The sequence below is a fragment of the Sparus aurata genome, chromosome 5 (assembly GCF_900880675.1).
Source record: "Sparus aurata chromosome 5, fSpaAur1.1, whole genome shotgun sequence".
NCBI lineage: Eukaryota > Metazoa > Chordata > Actinopteri > Spariformes > Sparidae > Sparus > Sparus aurata.
Window position 1 is genome coordinate 31,409,793 of NC_044191.1, and position 12,331 is coordinate 31,422,123.

General features: G+C 48.2%; 1 protein-coding gene across 5 annotated transcripts in view; it reads left to right on the top strand.

Moving 5' to 3' along the window:
• The window catches only part of smtnb (smoothelin b), a 48,880-nt gene that overhangs the window by 34,566 nt on the left and 1,983 nt on the right, over positions 1-12,331 (top strand). For 2 of the 5 annotated variants that reach the window (XM_030417061.1, XM_030417065.1), the window contains 9 exons: positions 6,703-6,888; positions 7,140-7,215; positions 7,668-7,700; positions 8,564-8,743; positions 8,979-9,041; positions 9,133-9,214; positions 9,297-9,476; positions 9,570-9,696; positions 9,838-9,989. In XM_030417061.1, coding sequence (XP_030272921.1) covers positions 6,703-6,888; positions 7,140-7,215; positions 7,668-7,700; positions 8,564-8,743; positions 8,979-9,041; positions 9,133-9,214; positions 9,297-9,476; positions 9,570-9,696; positions 9,838-9,989 — 1,079 coding nt within the window. Of the gene's footprint in view, positions 1-6,702; positions 6,889-7,139; positions 7,216-7,667; positions 7,701-8,563; positions 8,744-8,978; positions 9,042-9,132; positions 9,215-9,296; positions 9,477-9,569; positions 9,697-9,837; positions 9,990-11,532; positions 11,711-12,331 lie in introns of all 5 variants that reach the window. The other 3 variants (XM_030417062.1, XM_030417064.1, XM_030417063.1) reach the window with 3 other exon arrangements.

Genomic DNA, 12,331 nt, shown 5'->3' on the forward strand with positions numbered 1-12,331 from the left:
AATGACTCTTTTATTCCAGCCCCTTGTGTCGGGCGCAGCGGTAATCTGGTTGTGGAACCAGGGAGCTTGTTAATGAGAGCTGGGAGGCGGCTCCACAAGGCTGCAGGGTAGATTTAAGGTGTTGGAATGAGACTGTCTCCATCAGTTAGGCCCTTGTTGAGACACACAAACACAGGGGCACGTTCGAACTGAGATACCGCGGCAGAGTCTTGCGTATGGAAAAAGGGGATTTTGCAGGAAGAGGACAGAATCTGCAGATGAGGTTTATACCTGTCTGAGCGGAGCGCTACTGCAACAACACGCAGGTAACGTCTTTGTGTGAGTGCTGTTGATATTACTCAATATGTACAACTGAAGAGTCTGCAGCATAAAATTAGCTGTTTTTTTTTTTCCATGTAAAATGGTTAATTTAACTTCAGGTTTCCAGCAGAACAGATTGGACTCATTTGTTTCATTAGTTGAACCTTAAACTATCCTACTTACTCTGTGGTTCATAATGGTTAGGGACTAGTTTAAGCCACCCGCCATAACGCTGGCTGCAAAATGTATTGCTCCAGACGTTACGGCATGCTCGCAGCACCGGGCTGCGGTGGCTGTCGCACGCTGACGGGCTGATATTTCTCCTGCGTCTGCCGGGTTTGCTCAAGTTTGATCATACGAACACCGAGCGTGAGGCCTTGTTTACGCCTGGCATTTAAATGTAGCGTTAGAATTTCCACATGCGCCTTGAGACGACTTGTGACTCAAATCAGACATGTTCGCTCTTGATAAAATGCTCCCTCCTTCTTAACTTTAGTGTAAATGGTGAAACCAGTTGAAACAGTGTGTTGACAGACAAGAGGACACCGAAGCGGACGGGCTGATACCGCTCTGCTGCATCAAACTGACTTTACAAGGAAAGAAACGCAACAACACTCAAATGTGCTCATTTTTTTTGAAGGGAGTCTCTGGATGCTGTCAGCGTTCACAATAATCTGCTGCTTATCTCTGCAGATAAGAAAACGCCAAACACTTAATTTGCATTACAGTGAAACCAGACAGACATCAGTGGAGCTGGTGGCCCTTCAGTGTTGTCCAGGACACATTTGCATACACACTAAACGCGCTCTCAGCGATCAGATCTCAGTGCGTCCTCTATGCGTCTTTGGTGTATTTCTTCTGCTACTCACATTAGAGCTGAACAGCCAAACAGGACCGGACTGACTTTGCTAATGAGATTGTTATACCGGCGGCAGACACAGTTGATTAGCATCAACCAGGAGGGACGCAGCCTGGTTACCTTCAGACTGATCCGGAGACCACCTGTTCTCTGACTCTGCCTGGTTTAGTCAAAGATTAAGGCTGTGTGAGCGGAGAAGACATGTCAGGGGAGGCTTCATATTAAAGTGGCCTCGTGTTCATTTTTAGCAAGTAGAGTGTTAGGATATCGGGGCAATATGCAGTGTCAGATGAGTTTAATAAGCTCTTCCTGTTTAGCGTTGCTGATTGTTGTTTATTGACCACAGTGGTTCCTGCCTGGGACTCTGATCTGTTTGGGTGGTCCCGGCTTCTCCTCGGCGGTCTAACTTGAACGTGCACATCCTCCACTATTTTCCATAGCGGTATTTTTTTAATTCCAATAAAACATGCTGGTGCTGATAGCATCAGCTCGTGCGGTGGATTGAGTATAAATTACAAGCCGCTATAAGAATCAGCGTTGTGGCTGAAATAAACAACGGAAAGACTTTTAAACAGTAAAGGACTAATGTGAGTAAAAGAGACGGAGCTGCTTCTTTTTATTTATTATAAAAGCAAGACGAGGATTAAGTTAATGGTAAGGTCAAGAAGCTCGCAGTATTTCAGAGTTTTATTTCAGACAGGTGAGCGCAGCAGCTGATATTGATGCCTCCTGCTGAGCGATCACAGCTGCTCTCGCTCGTCTCGGCTGTCCGTTCGTGCTGATCATCGTGCTCGGCCTTGAACGACAAACGTAAATAATGCCTTTTGTTTTATTACCGGGGTGATGACAGGACAGTCAGACAGTTCCTCTTGTCATAGAGATTACCACTGGGTCACGTTGTTAAAGCGCCGCTGCGTGAACGTGGACACGCAAGGCCCCGCAGTCAGCGAGATGGTGTCACTGTCACACAGAGAAGAGAAAGCACCCTGTTGTTAACACGCTGCTGATCCATGACACATTCTGGTTACCCAACCAGCTCACATGTGTCACAGACCGAAGCCAGTGTGTTTTTATCCCCGATGTTTTATTGCAGGCTTACAGAGTCGTGTTTTCCCCTCTTTGCTATGTTGGTTCTTCCTCAGACTGAATCGCTGCGTTGCCTTTTTATTTCTGAGCTCAGTTGGATGCCAACCCGACACAGGAATCTCTTGTAAATAGCAGCGGAGGGTTTGCAACAGCCGCAGACGCTGTCACATATAATTTAATCCAATTACTACATTAGAAAATTGTTGCCTTTTTATTTCCCAGTATTTTTATTTGTCTTGCTCCTTGTCTTTCATGCTTTACCCCGGCTAAAGTGCTTTAGTGCTTTGGTGCATGATAAGACGAGGGCCATGTCCTTCGTGGGTTCTGACCCACTTTCCCTGCTGCCTGTCACATTTGGCTCCACTCTCCCTGGAGGCCAGATTCTTCCTGGGAACTGTTTTGCTTACCTATAAATCCCTGGAGAGGCCACTGTTGCCCTTTGCTATGCCAAATTATTATGATCTTTAGATGAGTTATCTGTTTCTTTGTTTTGAGAGATGCATATATTGATTATATGTTTGAAGTTCAGATACGCACAGTGAAGTCTTCTGCTTAAGATCAGTGTCGTGTTTGTGATCCACTGACAATTATCAAGAATCTCGGGTTCGTCACATTTCATCATGCGCAGCCTAATGCTTTATATTCTGACTGCATTTAGAAACACACAAAGTACAGTAAGATTTCTCTGCAACATGCCAATAAATCTTTAGTCGGCATTTGCTTGAGCATCTACGAGCGACGTCCTCGCCGCAGACTTCTGTCAGCACTCTTGGGGAGCTCTTAATTTAACACAAAAGCACTTGAAGCATCCAAACGAGCCACAGCTGGGGCCCTGCTGCTTTGCCAGTAAGCCTAAAACCAAGTCTTGGGAGGGCCACGATGTCCTTCCCAACATCCTTGCCCAGGACTGCGGAGAACTGCGCCCTGTCATGGCCCCCAACACTTTGTCCTTCATGGACTGATCTTCCCTCTGGAGGTCTGCCTTGAATCACAGCCACACAACTCAACTGACCTGATTAGTCATGACTCAGCTGCATTTGGTCAGAAAGCAGTTTGAAGGGGAGAGAGCGCTAATGTACAACTCCACTCGGTCCAGGCCTAGAGCCACATCTAAACCCTCGCTGCCTGCCAGTCGAGGTGTGAAGGACAAGGGCTCTAAATAAAAGGAGAGTTGAGAGAGGGAGGGGTGAGTTTTCTGAATTGTTGCCCCTACCATTCCCCCTCTGGCCTCCACCAGTGCCCCAGGACTGACTGACTCAATGGAATAATGGCTTGGCTGGAGATAAATAGACACGTCCACGGCACCTGGAAATGAGTGGGAGGGGCTACCGCTGCCCGGGAAACGGGATTCCTCGCACGCTCATTGGCTGTCAGGGTGTTGGCCGGTGAGGCTCGGCGATGTGCTGGGGGTATAAAGAACATGCATTGTTTTGGGAAGTCACTGCAGACAGACGGACTGAGAAGGCCGCAACCGGGTTGATTTCTCTGATCCTACTCGCCAAGTTTTTGGGATATAAAAGTGGACTTAATCTAAAAGGACTTTGGCCAGTGTAACTTTGAGTGGGACTGGTCTGACCATGCCTGGAGTGAACTTGGACTTCCTCCCAGCCTCGGAGGCTCCAGAGGCTTTGGGCAGCCCGGATAGTGCTTGCGCCGAGTCTGGTCTGGAGGAGGTGATAGGCGATCTGCTCGCTCAGGAGGAGGAGGTAGAGGATGAAGACGAGCAGTTTTGCAAGAGCAAATTTGAATTGACGTTACGGTGTGCAGTCGGAGAGATGCATAGTGACCTGCAGGCCTTTGGGAAGCGAGTGGATGCCCGACTGGAGGAGGCAGCGGCTCGGGTGGCTCCTCTGGCCGAGGCCCTCGCCAGGATGCAGGAGGAGAATGCGAGGCTGAGGATTCAGCAGGAGAAGCTGGTGAGGCAAGTGGAGTTGCTGTGTCAGGTGATGGGGCTACCTGATCCCTTACTACATGAGCTCCCCAGCGAGGAAAGCTCACCTTCACTCCCGTGTGAAACCAAAGCCTCATCTAGTGAACCTCCAACTCCGTGCAGTGATCCTCCAGACTGCACACCCCAGGACACTGTGCCTGAAGCACCACGTGATTCGTCACCCTGCACTCCTTCAGATTCTCCATCTACCGCACCCCAGGACGCTCCAGCTTGCCCTCTATCAAGTGCATCCCAGGAAGTTATATCATGCACCCAGGACTCAGACTCCGTGTCCACTGAGACGAGCACACCTCAGAAATCGGAGCCTTCACCTGTCCCTCATCCGCCCACCTTTGCAAGCCGCCGCTCCCTCTCTGCTCCCTCGTTGATGGCAAACATTTGTGACGACATCATGGTACTGCTCCCTGTTAACGGTTCTGATCGTGACCCCTTTTAAATGTACATAAGCTGCTTGAAGAATGGGAATGTCTTTTGTCCCGATGTTGATGCCAGCGACACTGTGTTCCCCTCACGTACTCGCTGACCTGCTGTTCCATCCCTCTAAGCTCTCCACTGGTTTTAATCTGACATTTATGTTCTCACTTCATTTTTAAACGAGCTTGACCATCTCAGCTGTCAGTCAGTTTTGACAGATTGTGTTTATGTGGAGGACTTCACAGCAATCTGTCACGGAGGTATTCCAGTCCTCTAACACCATTTGTTTCCGATCATGTCCTGGCTAGCACTCGTGTGTGTGTGTGTGTGTGTGTGTGTGTGTGTGTGTGTGTGTGTGTTGAGACGAGACACTTCCTGGTGGAGGAAAGAGTGACCACGTAATAACAGTAACCATTGTCCCTGGTCTTAAGTTACATAAAAACATCCATAATGTTCACTTTGGCAGGAACACGAACTCTTTCAACAAGGTTTTACTGTGCTGGCTTCAGCACAAGAACAACATTTAAGGTCTCACATTCCCGTTATACAGATCGATGCACAGTTTCATGACTGTCAGGATGACAACCGTGGCCTTTAGCCTTGTTTGCTTTATGTAATCTTGAGATCCCATTACAGTCCCCCTGTGTGTGTCTGTGTTTGTGTGTTTGTTTGTGTGCACACTGGTGACATTATTGAGGGATATGGAGTATTTGCGGCATTGTCTTCAGTTATTCAACCAGCCAGAGTTCATATTCCTCTCTAATCCCTGCAAAGACAGCTGGGTCTGCCAGTCAGCTGCTCTCGTAACAGATGATTGAGTTAATGAGGGGTCACCTTATCAGTGCCTTTGTACAATATTGGTTATATATAATTCTGCAGTTAAGACTGTTTTACAAGCTTTCAAATATATAGCCCTTCCCCCATTAGAGTGAAACTTAACAAGAGTGTTTTTACGCCACAGTGACTCATTCTGATGAGTAAGTAGACTGAAGCTGAATCACACATGACCCGAGCACGGGGGGTTATCTAGGATTTTCTCTCACCCCACACACATTCCCCCCAGTGCCTGACTCGGAGCCCTTGTTTGGGTGAGTTGTGTCCCAAAACATTCCTCGCCGGTCAAGTGGCTCTCAGTCCAGTTTGTCATGTGTCCAGAAAACCAGTGACCACCCCTGATCACACAGCGCTGTGGCCGCGCTGGGCATTGTCCCTCCCCGGTGAGTCCTGGCCCGGCCGGGGCCCGCAGGGAGACGGGCCGGGCAGCTGTCTGAGCTATAACTGGACCAGGACTTTTTTTTTTTTTTTACAACAAAAGCATTAAAGCCACAGCTAGAGCCCACAGGCTGCCACAGGCATTCAGTGCCATATGAACATTTAAGAGGTGTTTCTGTAGATTTATATTTATGTTGGTAGCCGGCCAGGTTTACCTTAACGACCTATAGTGTGCTCACGTTGCTCTGCCTCCTCCTCAGCATGCTTCTTCGCTCCACACTCCTTCTTTGGTGCACTCTGCAGAATGGATGGCTTTGGCTGTTTTCCCTCAAAGTTTATATCTGCTAATGCATTGTTCCCATCTGCCCGCTATACTGGTGTACCTTACCTGTCACATAAACTCTTAGTTCGCAGCAGCTCAGTATCATTCAGACACTCAGTGTGTCAGTCACACTCCATGAACCACGTTAACAGTAACTTGGCAGAGTCGCTCTCGCTCTCATGTGCTTACTGTCGCCCTCTCCCTCCTGGCTGCAGGGAAGAGGGGATGGAAGAAATTATGAGATATGGTTAGTGGGCAGTCCTGGTACAAAAGGAGATTATTAGAGTGAGCCTACCTCACACACTCAGGCCTATTATGGCTGCAGTGTGTTTTAACCACAGTCCTCTCGTGCTTATTACATCTGAGATGGCAGGAAGCCTCAGGTATGTTTCTTTAAACCCTCATCCTGGTTTCATAAGTGCACAACTTTAAACTTGAGCTCCAGATTGGAGGATTCTGCCTCTTATTATGTTATTAATGTAACTGTGTGTCTTTTTACACATACACGCTCTCGCTCTCGCTCATGCTGTGTTTGTTTGTGTTACGTGTCTCACGCAGATGGAAACAGAGCCCGTCGTGGCCTCCGAGCCGGTGTTCTCAGTCGGACCGTCCGTCCAGGTCCCGTGTCAAGTCCCGGCCATCCCCAACGGCTCCAGCACTCAGGCCAAACCCGACGAGCGCTCCGGAAAAATGACTGCCGAACAGCTGGCTGCCATCGAGGACGAGGAGCTCCTTGACAAAATGGTACTTCACACCCAAGTTATAATTCTGGGTGATTTAGATTCAGTAGCACCACTTTGCTGCAACAAACAGATCGGCTTCGGTCATTCAGAACAGTCGCGTATTCACAGTAGATCTCTGCAGCTATGTGAGGGTATATTCGGAGAAGGTACAGCCGAGCGCCGCACGCGCAAATAGAGCCGTGCCACTTTGGCCTTTTTGTCAGGAATGACGTCTCATTGTTTCCACTCGTGTGTTTTTCTTTCCTGCCACAGCTCGATGAGTCAAAAGACTTTGAGGAGAGGAAGATGATCCGTGCAGCCATGAGAGACCTTCGCAAGAAAAAGAGAGGTAACGGCAACCACATGAACGTTTACGCTCCATTAATGTATTCATCGTGATTGCGCTCTTCCTGTCTTTAAACACACATCATTATAATCAAGCCTGATGATTCTTAATGCACGGCCCTGTTTCCGAAAAAGTTGGGACACTGTAAAAGCCTTTCAGGGACGCCGCATTCATACCCAGTCATATTATCGGTTACTTATTAACCTGCTGAATGTTTCAAACAACTTTCCCAGTCTTTTGAAATCAATAAAAATATTTTGTCTCTCTGCTGTTTTCAATTAAATACACCTCAAAATGAATTGGCAGGTTATCACACTCGTCCCAGTGTCACAACTCTTTTGAAATCGTGCTGTGCTCCTGTTTCTCCTAATTATCAGTATTTTCTCAGGCTATTCTTTACAAATGTTTAAATAAACTTGCAATTTCCACATCATCTCTGTCCACTCTGCCCTCAGAGGTCATGCTGGGATGTACTCAGGAGGAAATAGGTAGGACAGGTTGGTGTGCAGTGTGCATTAACAGTTGAAACTTGCCTGCGTTTGTGTTTTGGTGTGCACCATCCTGTCATCGACAGACTACACTACAACAGTTTATCCTCGCGTGGGATGATGAAGGACACGTTGACAGTGTTGTTGATGTGCATGAATCCTGCTGTCGAGTGTTTCACAGTCACCCAGAACAAATGTAGTCCATGCTGTTTTGCAGTTTCACCAGGCGTCGTGTTGCAGCGAGCCGACAGTTTAACCCTTTTTTAATTGGATTCCCTGAAAAAAAATCTGTGAAAGTTCAGTGGCAGTGAGCATGCAAAGGGACCGAGAGTGCCCTTGCGGACACAGATATCCACAAATATCAGACAGAACGAAATAGTGAGTTTAAGAATAGATGTCTAAGATTAATGCTGCGCAGTATGTTTAAATATATGTACACACCCGGATACGAGCTGTGCATGTGTTAAGGTATCAGTATTCTGGACATTGCTGCACTTGGCACGGTCTTCCACAGGGGATGATCAGAGTGTGTTTGCTCACTTTGATCTGCGATGTTTGTGCAGTGTGTGTTACTTGACGGCTCTGGCCTGGCGGTGAGCCTCCCACCTGCGGGTGTGTGTGTGTGTGTGTGTGTGTGTTCAGAGGAATTCTACGGTACTGTGGAAAGAACGCTGAAATGTATCGCCTCAAATTTGGAAGCCCTGTTTTAATCCGTCTTTGTGGCAGTCAGATGAGGTGCTGGCAGTTTGTTTAGGACCTCTTGTCCTTCTCCTCCTCCTCCTCCTCTTTTTCCACTGACATCATCTCTCCACTTTCTCCATCTCCTCTCCTCTTCCTCCTTCTCCTCCTTCTCTCCACCCCAGACCAAAGAGAAAAGGAGCGCGAGACCCGTCTGCAGGAGCTCCGGCAGCAGAGGGATGAGCGAGCACAGAAGGGTCGCCCGGGGGTCGGATCAGGAGAGGTGGTGATGAGGAAGGTGGAGAAGTCGGCCGATGGCTCCAGCCTCAGCCAGGTCACCAAGACGGACCGCTTCGCCCAGTCTGGTACTTTTTGCAATCGTGAACTTTCTGTAAACCTTTCTTGAACCTGAATTTAATCACTCAAGTCTTTATTTACGGAGACTTCTTACTTTACAACTGCAAAAACACAAAAAGCATCCTGGGAGGAAAAAAGGACAGACCGAATGTTAATGAACAGCAAACAGTATAAGCGGATGGAAAATAAATGAAATGTCCTAATATATAAATCATTTAATAAAGTGTTTATTTGTGTGTTTAGATGACGGGAGCAGATCATCACGCAGCACTGTCGTCGAGGCCAGTTATATGCAGAAAACAGACAGTGAGTCATCACTTCATTTCCCTCTCTGGTTCTGATTACAGTGTCGAGACCACTGGCGTTCATATGTCTTTGTGTCTGTTTATTATCTCAGGAGGGACAGTGCAGTCAAAATCGTACAGCTTCTCCTCTTCCTCGTCATCCTCCTCCTCCAACACCAGCAAGAAAGTGGGCAGGTGAGTAAAGAAACATCAGCACGGTGGCGACGCAAAGTGTTAAATCCCTGGCTAATTCGGCTCTGCGTGTCCGCGCCTCCAGCGTGTTCGATCGCGAGGACGACTCGTCTTCTCGCAGTGGCGGCGGCGGCGGGCTGGCTGCCGTGGAGCGGAGGCAGGCGGAGCGACGCAAGGAGCTGATGAGGGCTCAGACCCTGCCGAAGACCTCCGCCATGCAGGCCCGCAAGGCCATGATAGAGAAGCTGGAGAAGGAGGGAGGCGGGTAAGGATAAACAGAGACGTATCACTACCAAAGAAAGAAGAGGAACAGGTCAGAGCGTGTAAATATTAACAAATACCCTGACTTTTCCTTCAGCCCTGGAAACCAGGCGGTCGCCAAGGTAAACAAGGTCCAGCGTTCCACCAGCTTTGGTGTACCCAACGCAAACTCCATCAAGCAGATGCTGCTCGACTGGTGCCGCGCCAAGACCCGCTCATATGAGGTAACCCACTGTGTGCTTAGTGCTCGTCTTTAATCTCAGCCGCTGAGGCTGCAGCTGATTATATTCCCCTGCTCCGGGAATGTTTCCATCATCCATCTACCACTGCCTCTGTATTTACTCTGTTTGTCTTTTTCCCATCAGCATGTGGACATTCAGAATTTTTCATCCAGCTGGAGTAACGGCATGGCATTTTGCGCCCTGGTGCATAATTTCTTCCCTGAAGCGTTTGACTACGACTCCCTGAGCCCCAGCAACCGCAGGCAAAACTTTGAGGTGGCCTTCAGCAATGCCGAGTGAGTATGCACACGAAAAACACCCAGTTTGTCCCAGTAACATGTCCACTAACCACAGCAGTGCTCATTGTCGTTAAGTTTGGACTGCAAGAGTGACTTTTGCTGGAGAACGTCGACTGCAGTGAACCTTTTTTTTTTCCGAGCTAGGAAACCAGCGGAAGAAGCTACCGCAGGCTGAGCTTTCCTCCGGAGTCTAAAGATGTAGACATTTTCTTCCATCCAAGGCAGTCACAAATTCAGCAGCACACGTTTTTTCTGTGCTGCTCCCAGCTCAAACCTTTCCTTCCCTTTCTCTCAATCCTTTGTATAAACCCACTCCCCGCTTTTATCCAGCATCACTCTTGAGTCTGAAGCGCGGAGACGGACCGCGAAACATGTGGAAGCTGCTCGACTGATGTCCCGGTGTTAACTATCCCTGTCTCTCCCAGGTGTATCCCACCTCCTTGCGGCTGAACGGTCCTCCGTAACTGCCGCTACTCTCATTACTCCGCCTCTAAATCTCCACTCTCTAACTGCTGTGACTCCCTCCGTCTGCTCTAAACCAGAGACCCGCGAGCAAAAAAAACCCTCCCCAAACAACCACCAGGTTAAAAACAAACGGACAAGCTCCAATAATATCCCTCCTGATCTCCCTCCTCTCTTACTTCCTTCTCTCTCTTTCTCGTCCCACTTGCATCACACCGTTCACACTTGTGATGCTCTCCACCCACCTGTGTGTGTGTGTGTGTGTGTGTGTGTGTTCACATGCTCCCAGTAGGATAATGTCCAATGCTGATGTTTTTAATTAATCATCTCCTCTCAACACCGGATTGTCACCCAACCACAGCCCCCTGTCTTTTCCACCTTTTTGTGTTGCACCGTCACTCACTTCTCCTCAGGCACCTCCCGACCCTTCGCAGCATCTACGAATCCCAACACACACACTCACACACACGCCGTCCACTGCACAAATGTGTTGTTTTTTTTTTTTTGTTAGAGTCACCATATTGTTGTACTGTGTTGTTTTTCTTGCAGAATCCTTGTTGTTTTTTTTCCCCTGTCTCGAGGTAGCCGTATTGAAACGGTCCAAACTCTCTCGTCTCGGCGCACAGGGAAAAAAAGCAACAAACAAACAAAAAGGCCGAATGAGCATCGCCCGGCGCTCATTCGACATTTTGTTTTGTCCCATGTGTGTTTATGTGTGTGTGTGTTTGCCACACGCTGTACGTATCATGATGTTCATGAAGCATGTCGACTCATGGATATGTTTGTGATCACAGAGAATGTAATGTTATTGTTTCTTTTTGTGTTCTTTCTCTCCCCCTCTGTCTTCTCACCTTCAATCTTTTTCGTTTGGCTGCTCACTGCTGTTCTCTTTTTGTTTTTCTTCCTCCCTTCCTTCCTCTCTTTCCCACACTTTGTCCTCTGTCTCTGTCCTGTTCCTCCTCTCTCCTTCTTATCTGTACTTCAACACGGTCCTCGTCTTTGTTCCTTCGCCTCTCCTTCCTCTCCTCGTCCTCCCCCCCCATCTCTCTCCTCCCCCCCTGCCGATTGCGGGAAACAGGAAACTAGTGGACTGTCCTCAGCTTCTGGATGTGGACGACATGGTGAAGATGCGCGAGCCGGATTGGAAGTGTGTGTATACGTACCTGCAGGAGTTCTACAGGGGTCTGGTGACGAAGGGCCTGGTTAAAACCAAAAACTCCTCCTAGAGTCGCACCCCACCTAAATCTGAACCCATGGTGAGAGAGGGAGGGGTTGAACCTACGATGGGACCTCACTTTGGTTCTGACAGACTTAATGGAATGGAGGGTGTGTGTGTGTGTGTGAGTGAGTGTAACTGCATGTCTTAAGCAGCTGATAGGATTTACTTTTTATCAGACACGGTGGTTGGGAAAACTCCTTTCGTGGCTGCTTTTTGGGATATTTGATCCTTCATGTTAATCTGAAGCTACTGAGATCCAAAGCACCAAACATGGTGTGCGTGTGTGTGTATGTATGTGTGTGTGTGTGTGTGTGTGTGTGTGTGTGTGCGTGCATGCGTGTATCCATGTGTCCAATTTTCTGCATAGCCAAACTATGACCCAGGCAGAGAGCCAGGACCATCTGCAGCTCAACACTTTAAAAGGAACCGCTGCATCACAATGTTTCAAACTGAGGACTTAAGAAACAAAGCAGAGAACGGAACGGACGTGTTGTCCGCTGACTTTTTATCAAGTGTGACTGTTTATGCACTCGGCCTGTAAAGCCTTTTAAAGACGACACCCTGACAGCAAAGTGCTGAATGCTCCGTGTCTACAGTTGCTTAAATAACAAAACAGATTTCATGTTGCTGACATTTAATCTCTCATGTGAGCGATGAC